This window comes from Danio aesculapii, chromosome 1, assembly GCF_903798145.1.
Source record: "Danio aesculapii chromosome 1, fDanAes4.1, whole genome shotgun sequence".
Classification (NCBI taxonomy): Eukaryota; Metazoa; Chordata; class Actinopteri; order Cypriniformes; family Danionidae; genus Danio; species Danio aesculapii.
The window spans coordinates 39,391,870-39,409,369 of NC_079435.1; the positions used below are offsets into that span (position 1 = coordinate 39,391,870).

General features: G+C 37.1%; 1 protein-coding gene across 1 annotated transcript in view; it reads left to right on the top strand.

Annotated features, from left to right (window-relative positions):
* Nucleotides 1-3,558: 3,558 nt before the first annotated feature.
* The window catches only part of wdr19 (WD repeat domain 19), a 52,732-nt gene continuing 38,790 nt past the window's right edge, over nt 3,559-17,500 (top strand). The window contains 14 exon segments of the mRNA XM_056460195.1: nt 3,559-3,894; nt 4,137-4,247; nt 4,642-4,733; nt 5,345-5,410; nt 5,546-5,671; nt 5,791-5,906; nt 8,693-8,808; nt 8,914-8,994; nt 9,743-9,773; nt 9,776-9,854; nt 11,208-11,381; nt 15,044-15,114; nt 15,194-15,366; nt 17,343-17,457. Coding sequence (XP_056316170.1) covers nt 4,242-4,247; nt 4,642-4,733; nt 5,345-5,410; nt 5,546-5,671; nt 5,791-5,906; nt 8,693-8,808; nt 8,914-8,994; nt 9,743-9,773; nt 9,776-9,854; nt 11,208-11,381; nt 15,044-15,114; nt 15,194-15,366; nt 17,343-17,457 — 1,246 coding nt within the window. The 5' untranslated portion in view covers nt 3,559-3,894; nt 4,137-4,241.

Below are 17,500 nucleotides of genomic sequence, written 5' to 3' on the forward strand. Positions count from 1 at the left end.
CTATACCTAGATGTCCCTCATGGGCAAGTGCTAGTGCTCATGCTTGTAATGTTTTGGAAGTACAATACGTGTTCCACGTAGAACCAGATAGCCTATTGTGCACAGCTCATTAGCTATGGCTGCATAAGACATACACTTTTCAAAGTGTCCACTTTCAATAGCTCTTCGCACTTCCGTCAGTTCTGCATCTTTTTCTGAAGCCTCTTCCACCTCCCTTGTGGTTAGGGCTCTTGGAGTGGCACTAATGGCTACAAATCTCACATACTCATCCGAGTCATGTGAGTGTTTCTCTCTCATTGCTGTGCTCCCCAAAAGTCGTGACAAAGGGTCAGCAATATTTTCTCTTCCTGAAACATAGACAATCTTAAAGTCATATGGTTGGAGACGTAGAACCCACCGCTCTATGCGGGCACATGGCTTAGAACGTGGACCATATATTGACTCTAACGGTTTATGGTCTGTGAGCAAGTCAAACTGTCTTCCATAGATATACGGGTGAAGCCTTTCACAAGCCCATACAAGTGCGAGGGCCTCCCTCTCTGTCTGGGAGTACCGTCTCTCACAGTCTGATAAACTTCTGCTGATGTAGCACACTGGCACCATTTGACCCTTTTGACACTGCGTTAATACTGCCCCCACCCCTACGGGGCTCGCATCAGCTATCACCTGGGTAGGTGCGTCTTTGTCAAAGTATGCCAAAGTCCCTGCTTTTGCAAGTTCCTCTTTTAGAGCATTAAATGCCCTTTTCTGTTCATGTCCGAAGACAAATTCTGTTTCCTTTCTGGTAAGACGTCTTAATGGCTCCGCCAGGGTTGCAAATGTGGAATAAATCTGCTACTGTAACTGACAAGTCCGAGAAACTTCTAATTTCAGAGACGCTTTGTGGTTCTCGGGCTTCCACTACAGCCCTGACTCTTTCTTCAGTGGGTCCAATCCCTTTCTGTGTCAGCAGGATTCCCATGAAGTTTAAGCGATCTATGCAAAACTGACATTTTTCCGGATTTAACGTCAGTCCGCATTCTCTTATGCGCTTCATGACGGCATGTAGGCGTTGGCTGTGTGTTTTTTTTCCGGAGCATGCACAATTATATCATCCGAGATGTTTTCAACTCCCTCTATTCCAGTCAGTGCAGCAGCTATCTCATGTTGATATTGCTCACTTGCAGATGATACTCCAAAAATGAGACGCTTGTATCTGTACACTCCATTATGAACTGCAAAAGTTGTGATCTGGCGAGATTCTGGTGTCAGCTCTAACTGATGGTAACCCCATTTAAGATCCAATTTGCTGAAAACCATTGATCCATTCATACTTTGTAGAAGTTCATCTACTGTAGGAATAGGGTATCGTTCTCTGATGATTGCTCGATTGGCCTGTCGCATGTCAAGACAAAGTCTGATTTCTGAATTAGCTTTTGGCACGATTACAACAGGATTAACCCATGGAGTGGGTCCATTTACTTCTTCTATAATGTCCATCTCTAAGAGTTCTTTTATTTTATCCTCCACAGGACCTCTCAGATTAAATGGTATTCTTCTTAAAGGTTGGGCTACTGGCTGGACTGTTTGATCTATGTACAGGCAGATTTGCTTAGTTTTCAGCTTACCAACTCCCTGAAACACTTCTGGGTATTGTGACTGGAGTGATTGCTTAAGGTCTGTTACCGCTGCAATATCTGTGCCAATTTTGAGTACTCCAAGCTCCATGGCTGTATCTCTCCCTAGTAGAGGTTCACCAGTCCCTTCTATAACAATAAACTCAGCATGTACCATCCGACTGCCTATTGACATCACATTTAAATGCCCTTTACCGGCAAAGGCTGATCAGATGAGTAAGAGAACAAATTTTTCTTTGTATCTGGGATGTACGAATGACATTTAATTCTCTCTGATTTCAGTTCTCCCATGTCTTCTCATCTATGATATTGCTGGATGCACTGAGTCTACCAGCATCCTCAGATGGACATTTCCCAAGCAGACATTCAGTCTATATGTATCCTTGCCATCATTTTGAATGACAAATGCATATTCAGTCTGTCCCTCCACTTGATTAACTCTGTTTTACAGTTTTGGTTTTGCACATTTTTGAAAAATGATCTCTTCCTTTGCACTTATGGCATATTTGACCTCGAGCAGGACATTTAAATCTTTTCCAAAATGATCTGTGTTTCCACATCTATAACACTGTTTATTCAACTTACTGCTTTCTGCTTGGTGTTTTCCTTTGTATATTTTCCTCCTTTTTTCCAGACTCGATTCACAGTTTCTGTAACGTTATCAGATTTTGATGCATCATTCACTGATGACGCAGACATCTGTTCCTCTATTCGTTCACAGAGATCGGCGACTTCCAACGCGCGATCAAGAGTGAGATTTGGTCCTTCCTCCAACAATTTACGCCGCACATATGTTGATGAGCCTCTGCCTACGATGGCATCCCGAAGCTGATTATTCAGGTCATCTGCAAATGCACAGTCTCTCGCGCCGCTTGTCTAAGACGTGTTGTAAACTGCTGAACAGTCTCGCCGGAGTTTGAGAAAGTTTATAAAAGGATTGCCGTGTATGCAGTATTTACTCGTGGCACAAAGTATGCATTAAGGCTGCAACCGCCGCATTAAAGTCATCGGCATTTCCCGTATTGGTAGTGTGGAGAATATATCTTGGACATCAGGTCCCGCATGATGCAAAAGAAGTGCTCTGCGTCGTTGACAAACTGACGCGGCGACACCTTCTTCTATAATAAGTCCTTTTCCATCTGCATAAAGTTCAAATGATGTTAACCATCTTGCCCATCTTGGCCCAAGAGTCGCGGGATCTTTGTAGCACTCAAATGCAGAAATACCTGACTTTTTCATCGCATGTATTCAGTGCTCACAATATCCCGGCTGTATCCTCGTCGCCAATGTTATGTATGTGTGTCTTATCATCAAATATTCATTTATAGATCGCACATACTTCTGAATTAAATCAACCACACGCAGGTTAACGTTTTATCACCACTCTTTACTTCACTTGTGTGTATGAACTCCCTAACATCACAAAACTACCCATCATGCCACCTGTTCCCCGTCTTAAAGACACAGATGCAATTATAGTACATGACATTATGCAATAGCTCATTTAGTTCAATTCACATTCATTTGTATAAGGTATATAAAAATGTGTATAAAAAGTGCATTGTCTGTTCTTTGAAACAATAGGTTTAACAAAACTAGTATTGTATTTACAGGCGTGGGTGTCTAATACAAATTTTTAGTATTTGCAGATAAAACATGCAGTAACTTTTACAACTTGAATAAATTAAAAGAATTATTTTGTATCTAAAATCCTTGCAGAGGCAGGCACTGTCTATACATAGGTGGGTCAGGTGAAGTCTTCATAAAGGACAATATTTCTGAATAAAAAATAGAAATATATTGTACTCAAACGATGGCACTGTCAATAATAATCGATGATGTACTTAGATTTCATGCTTGCAGCCCGTTTTCTGTCTTATATCAGTTTCATTTAGCCTTTTTCGTTTTTCAAAAAGGAACACAAATAAACACGGTCCCTAAGTTGAGCGCGAATAAGAAGCTGAAAAACGGAAGCGTCGCGGTTTTTAAGGTGGACCGCATAGCGTCAATAAGAAGCTGCGAATAAGAAGCTGGATTCAGCCTCGTCATTCACACACTACGGACAGTTTAGCCTACCCAATTCACCTATACCACATGTCTTAATTTGGATTTTGGACGGGAAACCGGAGCACCCGGAGGAAACCCACACCAACAGAGGTAGAACATACAAACACATAAATGACAACTGACCCAGTCGAGGCTCGAACCAGCGACCTTTTTGCTGTGAGGCGCCAGCGCTACACTACGCCACCCTATTTTTAATTATGCTAAACATAATGTAAGTATGGGATCTCTAAACCAGGCATTCATCAAGTAGACTTTTATAACATCTTTAAACGATTAATATAAGCCGCATCTCGTACAGTAATAACAATACTCAGTAGTCTATTCTATTTAGGCAAAGTCCCTTTATAATCTATATCATAGACATTATGATAGATAGCTATATTTTAGAATGTTTGTGATACATAATACAAGTTATGTCTGCTCTGTATGAAATAGTACACCGTTGTGTTGCAGTTTGCTGAACGCTGATTGGTTGTTGCTAAGAAGAGGTTGCCAGGAGAGATCAAGACGCGTCGGCGTGAAGCACACTGGGAACTGTAACGTTTTCCATAAACAAAAATGAAGGCGAGTGTGTTATTATTTTTTCAAGTCTACAAGCGTCCTATTACTTTTCACCGAATATCGCTACTGAAGGCACTTGTGCTTTCAAGAATGCATTACGAATGTCAGCATGCCTTTTGAAAATATCATGTGTAGCGTTAGCAGGATGGCTAGTTAGCACAGCAGCAGTACATATATCTTTTAGTGCTAAAGATGAAGTGCATGTACATAAAAGTGAATAAACGTCAAAATAGTAATAAACGAGTCACTTCTGCATGTCTGCTAATAGTAATACTAAATAAGTGGGCTGTTAATATGTTATATAGGTTGACAGGATGTCTTTTTGTGGTAATTTTATCCTCGTACATTATCAATCAGCGAGCTACACTGATTTTATCCTTTATTTTGTTCTCTAAAGCGTGTTTTCACGCTGTCGGAAAAGTCCTGGTCTGGATCATGTTTGCAGTACAAGTGGCAGAAAACAGTGGGAAACTATCTTGCTGTTGCAGGGTGAGTAACTGTTTTATCAAAAGAAATCTTAATCTTTAGTGTAAGTTATATACAGTTGAAGTCAGAATTATTAGCCCCCCTGAATTATTATTATATCCCCCCCCCCCTCAATTTCTGTTTAACGGAGAGATTTTTTTTCAACAGATTTCTAAACATAATAGTTTTAATAACTCATTTCTAATAACTGATTTATTTTACCTTTACCATGATGACAGTAAATAATATTTTACTAGATATTTTTCAAGACACTTCTATAGAGCTTAAAGTGACATTTAAAGGCTTAACTAGGTTAATTAGGCAGCTTAGGGTAATTAGGCAAGTTATTGTATAACAATGTTTTGTTCTGTTGACAATCCCAAAAAAATAGCTTAAGGGGGCTAATAATTTTGACCTTAAAATGTTTTTTTTTTTTTAATTAAGAACTGCTTTTATTCTAGCTGAAATAAAACAAATAAGACTTTCTCCAGAAGAAAAAATATTATCTGACATACTGTGAAAATTTCCTTGCTCTGCTAAACATAATTTGGGAAATATTTAAAAATAGAAAAGAAAATTCAAAGGGGGGCTAATAACTCTAACCTCAACTGTATGTTAATTTGATGAATTCACAGCCCTGACAATTTAGTGAAAATCTTCGATCGGCATGGACAGAAGGTGAACGAGTTAAATCTCCCTGGGTAAGTGGGCATTTATGCATTTTCTCTCTGAGATTTTAATTTAAAAACTTTTTTTTTTATTATCATATTCATTATTTTATTCATCATATTTATTTGTTTTGTGCATAAATAAAATTGCACGGTTTGTTTGCACAGCAATTGTGTATCTCTTGACTGGGATAAAGATGGCGATATTTTGGCTGTGATTGCTGAGAAGTCCAGTTCTGTTTACTTGTGGGATGCAAATGTTAACAAAACCTCACAGCTGGACAGTGGTATGAGGTGAGTGATGTGATGAGAGACATATTATCACTTCTCTTATAGATAAATAATAATCTCTTGGAATCATTGTTTTTGAGATTACGCCTATTTTGCATTAATGTATTGTTTTGCTGAGATAGAGATCAGATGTCATTTCTGCTGTGGTCCAAAACTGGGCCACTATTGGCTGTTGGCACATCTAAAGGCAACCTACTGATCTACAACCAGCAAACGTCGCGGAAGATTCCTGTTCTGGGTATATATACATTTTTAAATTCAGTGTAGTATGATTTATATTCATTCATTCATTCATTCATTTTCTTTTCAGCTTAGTCCGTTTATTAATCAGGGGTCGCCACAGTGGAATGAACCGCCAATTTATCCAGCTTATGTTTAAGGAGCGGATGCCCTTCCAGCTGCAACCCATCATTGGGAAACATCCATTAATACACTACGGACAATTTAGCTTACCCAATTCACCTATACCACATGTCTTTGGACTTGTGGGAGAAACCAGTGCACCCGGAGGAAACCCACGAATACCAGAACCATGCCAACTGTTCAAGCCTCGGCTGGTTACTCGAACCAGCGACCTTCTTGCTGTGAGACGACACCATGTCGCCATGATTTAAATTCCTAAATCTAATTAATTAATGAAAAAAATAATACTTTGGTGACACAGTCTCTCAGTGGTTAGCACTGTCGCCTCACAGCAAGAAGGTCGCTGGTTTGAGTCCCGGCTGGCTAATTTGTGGTTTTTGTGTGGAGTTTGCATGTTTTCCCCTATGTTGGCGTAGGTTTTCTTCTGGTGCTCCAGTTTCTCCCATAGTCCAAAGACATGAGTGAATTGGTTAAACAAAATTGGCTGTAGTTTATGAGTGCGTGTGTAAATGAGAATGTGTAAGGGCGTTGCCCAGTATTGGGTTGTGGCTGGAAGGGCATCCACTGCACAAAACATATGCTGGAATAGTTGGTGGTTCATTTCGCTGTGGCAACCTCTGATAAATCAGAGACAAAGCCCAAGAAAATTGAAAAAATAGAATGAATAATACTTTTCCACATGTACAAAAAATTTAGCTTGATGCATGCTATTACATAAAAAAACTAATTTAAAGCTGCCTAAATCTTATGGTTTTGATGTTTAAAAACTACTTTTTGTTGTTGTTTTAAGAAATGCGGGTACATTTTCCATCTCCAATAAAATGTTTAGGATTCACCAATAGTGAATTAATTATTTAGCTCATTTCCTGAGATGTTTCAGTGAATTTTTCATTCAATTTTAAAAACAGTTATATGATGAAAATGCATACAATTTTATTTTTTTAAAATGATTAGATTAGATTCAACTTTATTGTCATTACACATGTACAAGTCCAGTTTAGGTCTAACCAGCAGTGTAATAGCAGCAAGTGCAGGATACAGGTATAAGTTATAAAGTGCAGTTATAGAAAAACTATGGTGATATTTACAGATGGATGTTCTGTCAACATTATATACAGGATGTATTAGCTATGAACAGAGATTTACAATAAATGAACATATGTACAGGTTGCTATTAATAATCAGAAGTGTGCAGATAGATAAACCATTACAAATGTACATGCACAGTGGGTGTGTACATGATTACAAATGTCCATGTGCAGTGGGTATGTACAGTTCAAATAAGTGAATCTGTGCAATGTAGTGCAATGAATATGTGCAAATTTAAACGTGCAAATGTTAAATAGTGCAGTGATTGTGAGGAGTTTAAGTTAGAGGAGAGTGGGGGGTGTATTGGGGGGGGGCAAAAGAGTCAGTGAGGGGCAGAGTTCAAAAGGGAGACAGCTCTGGGGAAAAAGCTGTTCCTCAGTCTGCTGGTTTTTGACTGGGGGAGTCTGAAGCACTTGCCGGTAGGCAGGAGTGAAAACAGTCTGTAAGCAGGGTGAGAGGTGTCCTTAAGAATACTGCGTGCTCAGCACAGACAGTGTTTCTTCTGGATGTCCTCAATGGCTGGCAGTGTAGTCCCTGTGATGCGTTGGGCAGTTTTCACAACCCGCTGCAGTGTCCTACGCTCAGCAACAGAGCAGCTTCCATACCAGACTGTGACGCAGTTGGTCAGGATGCTTTCTATTGTGCAGCGGTAGAAGTTCACCAAGACAGCTGATGAAAGGTGGTTCGTCTTAAGTTGCCTTAAGAAAAATAGGCGCTGGTGAGCCTTCTTGATCGGGCTGGAGGTGTTGGTGGTCCAGGAAAGGTCCTTTGAGATGTGGGTCCCCAGGAACTTAAAGGATTAATGTGGATGGGATCATGTGAGGCTGTTCGTCCCTTACTGAAGTCCACAATGAGCTCCTTGGTCTTGTTGGTGTTAAGGAGCAGATTGTTGTCGGTGCACCAAGTGGCCAGTACACCAGTGCTGTATCTCCTCCCTGTAGGCAGTCTCATCATTATTGCTGATTAGACCAATCACTGTGGTGTCATCTGCAAATTTGATGATGGTGTTGGATCTGTTCACAGGCCTACAGTCAATGGTAAAAAGGGAGTAGAGGAAGGGGCTCAGCACACAGCCCTGTGGTACACCAGTGTTGAGTGTGATGGGGGTGGAGCAGATGTGGCCTGTTCTAACGTTTTGAGGTCTGTTAGTCAGAAAGTCCATAACCCAGTTGCAGAGAGACGTGTCTATATCCAGGTCTCTAAGTTTGATCAGTAACTTAGAGAGTATGACAGTGTTGAATGCTGAGCTGAAGTCAACAAACAGCATTCGTGCATAAGTGTTTTTATTGTCCAGGTATGTGAGTACAGAGTGCAGTGCTATGGAGACTGCATCTTCTGTGCTCCTGTTGCCACGGTAGGCAAACTGATGTGGGTCCAGTGTGGGTGGCAGAGAGTCATTTGCATATATGTACATTTACAAATAGAATTTATGTATATAATTATATAATTTATTTAAGTGAGTAATAATAATACAATAATATGCTTCCTCTTTATTTCCTGCGTTTTCTGGATAATATAAACAGATTAAAAAAAGAAATAGAATGCTTTGTAAAGATTTTCCACATCATGCAGGTAAACACACAAAGAAAATCACATGTGGCTGCTGGAGTTCTCAGAACCTCCTGGCATTGGGCAGTGAAGATCGCAGCATAACAATCAGCAACCACGAGGGAGACACCATTCGACAGGTACTTGTGGATCTGTCACAGATCCTGTTATGTCATAACTGTTTATTCAAACATAGAAATAGCTTGATTTGAAATGCTGTTTTTTGCTCTCTTCCTCCCCTTCAGACCTCTGTGAGAGCAGATCCAGCAGATGTTCAGTTCTCAGTGATGAAAACAGATGAGAGATCATCTCCAGGACAAAGTACTGTATGTTCACTTTTTTATTATTATTATTATTTTTTACGCTGATTGGACTTGTAGGTATTTATGTAAGTCTGTTTCTGCCACTGAATAATAAAAAATAAATTATTTAATGAAATTATAAAGTTTATAAAAATTATACAAAATTATATAAAAATTTGAAACGTAGAATTCAGAGTTATAAAGTCACTTGCAATTCTGACTTCACCGGAGTGCACGTGTTAACGCACTACCACTACACCATTGCCGCTGACCAATTCTGACTTGTTAACTCAGAATTGCAACTTTATAACTCAGAATTCTGACTTTATCACTTAAAAATGTATTACTTTTTTATTTAGAGGTGGCAATGGGCTTCCGTAGATATAGTTGAAAATATATAAAAAAATTGACAATACTGAGTGTGTATTGTATAGTGGATATACATATATCCACTGGTAAAACTTGTGCTGGAGTAATTGATGGTTGATTCTGCTGTGGCGACCCCTTATAAACTACGGGCTATGCAAAAGTAAAGGGAGTATGTGTAATTTAAAATCATTAAATTTAATATAATGGCATGAGTTATTAAATAGTAGAATTCTGATATTAATAAACGTAAAAATGATTATAGAAAAATCTAATTAAAATAATGTCATTTTTGTCTTTAACATTGCTTTGAGCAAATATTTCAACCATGCTGTATTTTTACACTGCCTGTGGAAACATTTCTGAAAATAATTATGTTTTATATTAAATTATCTTTAACCTGCAGGTGAGTGTGGCTTTAGGAAAGAAGACGCTGTTTCTGTTAACCTGAATGATCCTGATAACCCTATAGAACTGGCCTTCCAGCAGCGTTATGGCAACATCATCTCCTACCGCTGGTACACACACACATACACATTAATATGATTACTATGCTTTCAGTACAGCAAAGAGGAAAAAAATATATATACTGTAGTGGTTTTGGTAAAAATGTGCCTCCATAACTTTTACGTTTTATTATATACATTTAGTTGTAATTAAGTTTTCCTAAGAAAACAATAGTCCATCACAGCTATAGTAAGCCATATTACTATAATATAAAAGGGTTAAGTTAACTACATGAAATTCTTTATTCGAAATTCTACATATGACCCTAAAGCTCAAATAAAAATTGGGTTACACTATAATGAATAGTTAATGTATTTACTAACATTAACTAAAAATGAATAATCTTGTAAAGAATTTGTTAATCATATTTCATCATTAACTAATGCATTATTAATAAGGATGTCCCGATCAGGTTTTTCTGCCCTCGAGTCCGAGTCATTTGATTTTAACTATCTACTGAAACCTGATCCGATACTTCTTTAATACATAAAAAAAAGAATAATGAAAAAAACAGATCTAGGATATTCCTTATTTTTGATTTAATCCACCTTATTTTAACATTCAACAACTGTTAACGAACAGAGCACTTTAGTGAGGTAGCTTGAACAATAAAGTAAACATTTATTCTTCACTTTTGGACTTTAGTGCAACAGTAAATATCTAAAAAAAAATTATATTATAACTTAAAATACCCGTCAGGCAATCCCAAGTTTATATATCTCACAGTTCACTATGCAATGTTGTCGTCATTAACTTTATAATACCTCCAGACTGCAGAAATTCTGGCGCTTTCCGCTTCAAGCTGCTTTCATGTTCTACTTTGCCAGCATTTAACCAATAACGTCTCTGCAACAAAGTGATGTCATGCCGCACACTGTTTCTGTTTGAAGTCAAGAAAGAGGTCTAATTCACAGCCGAATCTTCATCTGTCAGTGATCGTCTGCTTCGTGTTATAATCAGTTCCATGATCCCCTGCGCTAAACTAGTGTTTGAAGGAAAAGGCGCGTTCACGTTTTACAGAATTTGGCACTTCATATTTGTTGATGTACCGTATAAACATCAATGTGTTCAGGCAAAAGATCCGAACCCAACATGATTCATTTATTTGACCCTGAGTCGAATATTTTGTTAAAGAATCAATAGTTTTAAACACTGTGCACTTTCAGATTTAAACCTCAGCCTGATGTTTTCATTCACTTAGAGCTGTGCTACACACTGCATGGAAGCTTATTTTCAAAAGCCCATAAAAGAGAATCTTTAAATTAAAAGAGCTACACAATAAAGTCAACTTAAACTCAAAGAAAAGATTTACAAATTCTGTGCATTTTTCATACACTACAAACACATTTCCATGCTGTCTGTAGGTATGGAGATGGCTATATCATGATTGGATTTTCGCATGGTTATTTTGTGGTCATTTCCACGCACATCCGTGAGATTGGTCAAGAGTTGTTTCAAGCCCACAATCATAAAGACAGCCTGACAAGCATCGCCATCTCACAGTCTTTAAACAAGGCCGCATCCTGTGGAGACAACTGGTAAGTGTTTATTAGTATGCATACTTCATCACGATCAATGTTGCCATATGCCACATTATCCCAGTGGGCTGATCGACTTGTTGGTCTGCTGTCAAAACCAATTTACATTTACAAAACCATTATACAATATGTGACCCTGGACCACAAAGCCAAGACATAAAGGGCAGCTTTTTGATATTGAGATTTTTAACCTGAAAGCTGGATAAATGAGCTTTTCATTGATTTACTGTATGGTGTTTGTATTTAGCAGAGATACATCATCACCTTGGAACTATAAGGTTCTATCTGCATTCTAAATGATTTTGAGCTTCAAAGTTTTTGCATTCCATATAGCAAACAATATATGTGTATCAGTTCTCTTTCATACATTAACATGACAGAGACCCTAAATGTACTCTAAATGTACATTATTTGCAAGTTGGGGTAAAACAAACAGGGCAAATGCAGATAGAACCTTCTAATTCTCAAAAGTAATTTTTCTGTTTGGCAGATCATTAATTGAAGCATTACTTTTCAAGAAATACAACCAGTCTGCTTATTAATTTAATGAAAAAAACATTTAATTGGTGTTGCAATAATGTTACATTTTTGCTTTGTAGGAATGGGTTTTAAAACCACAGCGGTTCGAACTGTAGTTCTGCCGAATGGGCAGTATTAATAGCTATAAAGGTGGGAGAGCGTTGATATTATGTGATTGTATTGTATTGCAATATGGAACAGCTAAGTGTTGATGTTAAATCAAAAGTAATTCACAAATACTTGAAAATGAAATGATTTAATGACAATAATTCTCTATGGTTACAACTGAATTAGTTACAAAATAACTGTATAAAATGATAAACTATAAAATGATCAAATATGAAATGATAAAGCATATGATATAAATTGTACCCAGCTTAAATGTAAAATTAAAGTTACCAGAGGTAGAAGGAGAGACACAGGGGGAGGGAGAGAGAGACAAAGAGAGCAGGCCCAGAAGTTAGCCTGATTGCAGTAGAGTCAGAGAAGATAGACTCCAGAGAAGGAGAGGAGCAGAGGAGGAAAGCAGACCAGGAAAAGACAGGCCAGGAAAAGACAAGAGCCAGAGCAGCGTTTTACCATCTATTTTGTATCTTTCTTGACCATGTGACTAAAGCCAAAATGCTGAGACATTCAAACTGACCAATCAACATATGATCACATCGTAAAACCCCCAAAGTCCACACACCAGGCCCTGATCTTATCAGTATCTGCCTTTGGAGTCAGTATGGACCTTCTTGAGTCAAAAAGACATGTTTTGTCATTTAAACAAAAGCATATGATAATTTAGCTTCTTACAGCTTTCTATAACATTCATTTAATGCTTTGTAATATTTATGTTTTTCTTGTTTAAATTAAGCATACAAGGCTGTGCTAAATATTGTATCCAGTGCAGCTGTTAATTTTATGTAATTAATATGCTGCTATTTATAGAATTATATGCTTTATATAAATTATTGAATTATATTTATTGAATTATATGCCACATGAATTAAATTATGTATTTGCCCTCCAAGGCTTAATACCAAATTTAAAGACTTTAAAAGTAAATAAAGAGCAAATGAGTTGTTTAATAAAGTTTAATAAACACTGAAAAATGTTTCACTGACTATATATATGCAAAAATAAAATATTTCTTAAAAAGCTTTTTTGTTTTTTAAATATTTTTTTATGTAAACAACTTTTTAAAAAAATCACATCGTGTAAATATGTTGTCATTTAATAATAACTATGTGTATAATAGAACCATGTAATTCTAAGGTGACGACATATTTAAAAAAAGTCTAAATACTGAGAAAATAAAATGAAAAAATGTGTCTATATGAAGTGAATAGCAAACTATAAAAAGAGATTAGTTACTTAATGTCAAAAAAGTGAGTAAACCTGTTTTAATTTGGAACTGTCAAGTTAACCTAATATTTTTAATTATTTAATTTAATGTAATAAGTTTAATAATTTTAAGGCAACAGGTTTACTTGCTTTTTTATATAAAGCAAAACTAATCGCTTTTTACAGTGCAATGCACATGTCTAATCAAATATATTTTTTATTATATATTTGATTATATATGATTACAATCACAAATATAATATTGATTATATATTTGATATATTTACAGTAAGAAATTTACAAAATATCTTAATGGAACATGATCTTTACTTAATATTCTAATGATTCTGGGCAATAAACAATCTATAGTATCATTTTGATCCATACAAGGGCTTTTCACACTTAAAATTTACTTGAAATTATTAACCCTGGGTTATCATAAACCCTGGATGAAAATGTAATCTAGGGTTATCTGTAATCACATTTCACACTACTTATCCTATACCTGGGGTTAACGTATAATCCTGGGTATTCATTAAAAAACATTGGGTTTACACTGTACATTCCTAAACCCCTGGTTAATGTTCTCATTTACATATTTGCTGTCACTGTCACTAACTGGACAAACAGTAGGCAATAGTTATAGACTGAATTCAGCATCTTGTCAGTTATAAAAAATGTCAACATGAAGGTTTATAGCTGTTTTACCCAGGATGATGTTTAGAATGACAATAATCTAGGGTTAAATTGGAAGGTGGTAACTACTGCAGTGATTTGAGCTGTAATATTGCTGAAAGACTAAAGAAACATTATCAGCTTGAAGGTGAAAAAAGGTACATTTCTAATTAAAACCACCTTCTGCAATCTTAAACCAATGACGGAAAATAAGTGCAGTTAGAGCAGCTAAATATGTGGGAGAGCATTGCTATTATAGGACTATATTTTATTTGAATATGGATCAATTAAGTATTAATGTTAAGTATTTCAAAGAAAACTTGAAAATTAAATGGTTTAATACTGTATTTTGTTGCGAGTACAGCCATATTAGTTACAAAATAAATGTATGAAATGATTACACAAATAATATTAATTGTACATATCTTAAATGTAAAATGTTACCTAATAGAGATGGGGGAGAGCAGGGCCCTGAGAAAGACCCAGAGCCCAAGAGAAAAAAAAAATACAACCTTCTTTTGTCTTTTTCTTGACCATGTGATCAAAACCCAAATCTGAGACCATTAAACTACCATTCAGTAGTTTGAAGCTTCCACAAGGTGTGAGCACACAGCAGACCCTAAAATACACAGATGTCAGCCTACATGCCTGAACTTATGAGCACTTCTTATGTATTTTTTTTGCTTGTGTGATAGAAAAGACATGGTTTTCAATAAAAACAAATGCATATGATGATTTTCAGCCTTTCAAAGCACAGTTTTTCCTAAACTGAACCGAAGCAGTTTCAGTTTACTAGAACTACACCAGCATTCTACACTACTCTCCTGCCTGCCTGAATTGCTGGAAAATTTGGCTTTTCAAGCTGCTTTGACACAATCTACATTGCAAAATGTAATGTAGAAATAAATATGAATTAAATTGAATGGAACTGCAGGTTGAAAAGCCTGACAGTGTATTTTTGGCTATTGTACAACTATTGTGGTTCAGGGTAACATACTGTATACTCGTAAAGTTACATCATCCTTAGACCTGCCTATTTCAGACCTGCTGCTCTGCTGCTTCCCAATTCATACATGACAGTTTCATTTACCACCGTAATAAATATGTTTTGAGATCACACTATTGTATGTGTCTGTCAGTATCAAGATACACGACCTGACTGATCTGAAGGAGATGTATGCTATTGTCACCCTGGATGAGGAGACAAAAGGTACGAGATCATTTTGGTGCACATTGGTACACTGTAAATAGCAGTACAGTAGTTCTTAGTTCTGTGATGCATTTCTTAGGCCTTGATCAGATGTGTTGGACTGATGATGGGCAGCTGTTAGCCGTGTCGTCTCAGCAGGGCACTTTGCATGTCTTCCTCACCAAGCTGCCTATATTGGGAGACAGTAGTGGCACTAGAATCGCCTATCTTACATCCCTGCTGGAGGTTACAGTCGCTAATCCAGTGGAAGGGGTAAGGAGATGACACAGACTTGTACACTGTAGTAAAAATTGGTTCACAATCACTGCTTTCTCACAGTAATGATGACAAATTACACTTTACTGGTAAATATACAAATGTGAATGTTTAGTTTTTTTCTGTATTGTGACACGGTTCCTAAAGATCCTTCAGATTTAGATTACAAGGGCAAACAAATTTGTTTTTCTTACGACATGCACAGATAAATTGTTCAACACAAAACTAGCAATGTGAGCTAACAAAATCAATATACACTCACCAGCCACTTTAATAGGTACACCTTTCCTATGCTCATTAATGCAAATTTATAATCAGCCAATCACATGGCAGCAACTCATTGCATTTAGGCATGTAATGAGAAATGGTCAAGAGGATCTGCTTCAGTTCAAACTAAGCATCAGAATGGGGAACAAAGGTGATTTAAGTGACTTTAAACGTGGCATAGTTGTTGGTGCCAGACTGCTTGTCTGAGTATTTCAGAAAATGCTGATCTACTAGGATTTTCATGCACAACTATCTCTAGGGTTCTTAGAGATTGGTCCAAAAAAGAGAAAATATCCAGTGAGCGGCAGTTCTGTGAGCGCAAATGCCTTGTTAATGCCAGAGGTGAGAGGAGAATGGCCAGACTGGTTTGAGTTGATAGAAATGCAACAGCAACTCATAATCACTTGTTAAAACTGAGGTATGCAGAAGAGCATCTCTGAACGCACAACATGTTGAACCTTGAGGTGGATGGACTGCAGCAGCAGAAGACAACACCGGGTGCCACTCCTGTCAGCTAAGTACAGGAAACTGAGGCCACAATTTGCACAGGCTCATCAAAATTGGACAATAGAAGATTAGAACGTTGCCTGGTCTGAAGAGTCTCGATTTCTGCTGCGACATTCGGATGTTAGGATCAGAATTTGGCATCAACAACATGAAAGATTGGATCAATCCTGCCTTGTATCAATGGTTCAGGCTGGTGGTTGTGGTGTAATGGTGTGGGGGATATTTTCTTGGCACACTTTGGGCCCATTATTACCAAATGAGCATTGTGTCACTGCCTACCTTAGTGTTGTTGCTGACCATGTCCATCCCTTTATGACTACAGTGTACCCATCTTCTGATGGCTACTTCCAGCAGGATAACAAGCCCTGTCATAAAGCGTGAATCATCTCAGACTGGTTTCTTGAACATGACAATGAGTTCACTGTACTCAAATTGCCTCCACAGTCATCAGATCTCAATACAATAGAGCACCTTTGGGATGTGGTGGAACGGGAGATTTGCATCATGAATTTGCAGCTGACAATCTGCAGCAACTGCGTGATGCTATCATGTCAATATGGACCAAAATCTCGGAGGAATATTTCCAGTACCTTGTTGAATCTATGCCAGGAAGGATTAATGCAGTTCTGGAGGCAAAAGTGGGTCCAACCCGATAGTAGTAAGGTGTACCTAATAAAGTGGTCGGTGAGTGTGGTTAGTTTTGATTTAATATGTACTTTTAAGGCCTGTTACAGCGTAAACATTCCATGTGATTTTTAAAGAGTTCAGAAATAAGAAACAATAGTGTTTACAGTTTTAACAAAGATTAATTATTTTATTTATGCAGTAAAGACTATTCAGTGTTTTTATTTGTTTATTTGAGTATTCCTATACTGTTAAGACTCTCCAGAAAAACAAAGCACTGTTCATTTTATTTATATCTTTGCTTTTGATTAATATCCCTATTTATAAATATTTGTATTATATTTTATGCTGATGATCACCCCAAAATCACCCCAATCATTCTTTAATAACACATTCTTTCCAAAAGTGATCTTGTGAAGTAGTTTTCTTGTTGCAGTAAATATAGCAACAACAAAAAAAATTGCAACTTCAGCTTTTTTATATATAGTCATAATATTTAAATATCTAGTCATAATATTTTATTCCCTAGAATATTTAAAAATGTAATTTCTTGATGCCATTTTACCTTTTCTTAGGAATCCCCTGTTCCTGTTGCAGTTGAAGTTGAACCCAGTTTTATAGCTGTGGGACCATATCATGTAGCTGTGGGCATGAATAACAGAGCATGGTTTTATGCATTAGGAGATGGCGGTGAGTGAGGAGAACGCATTACAGAGGAAAAAAAAAGTATTCT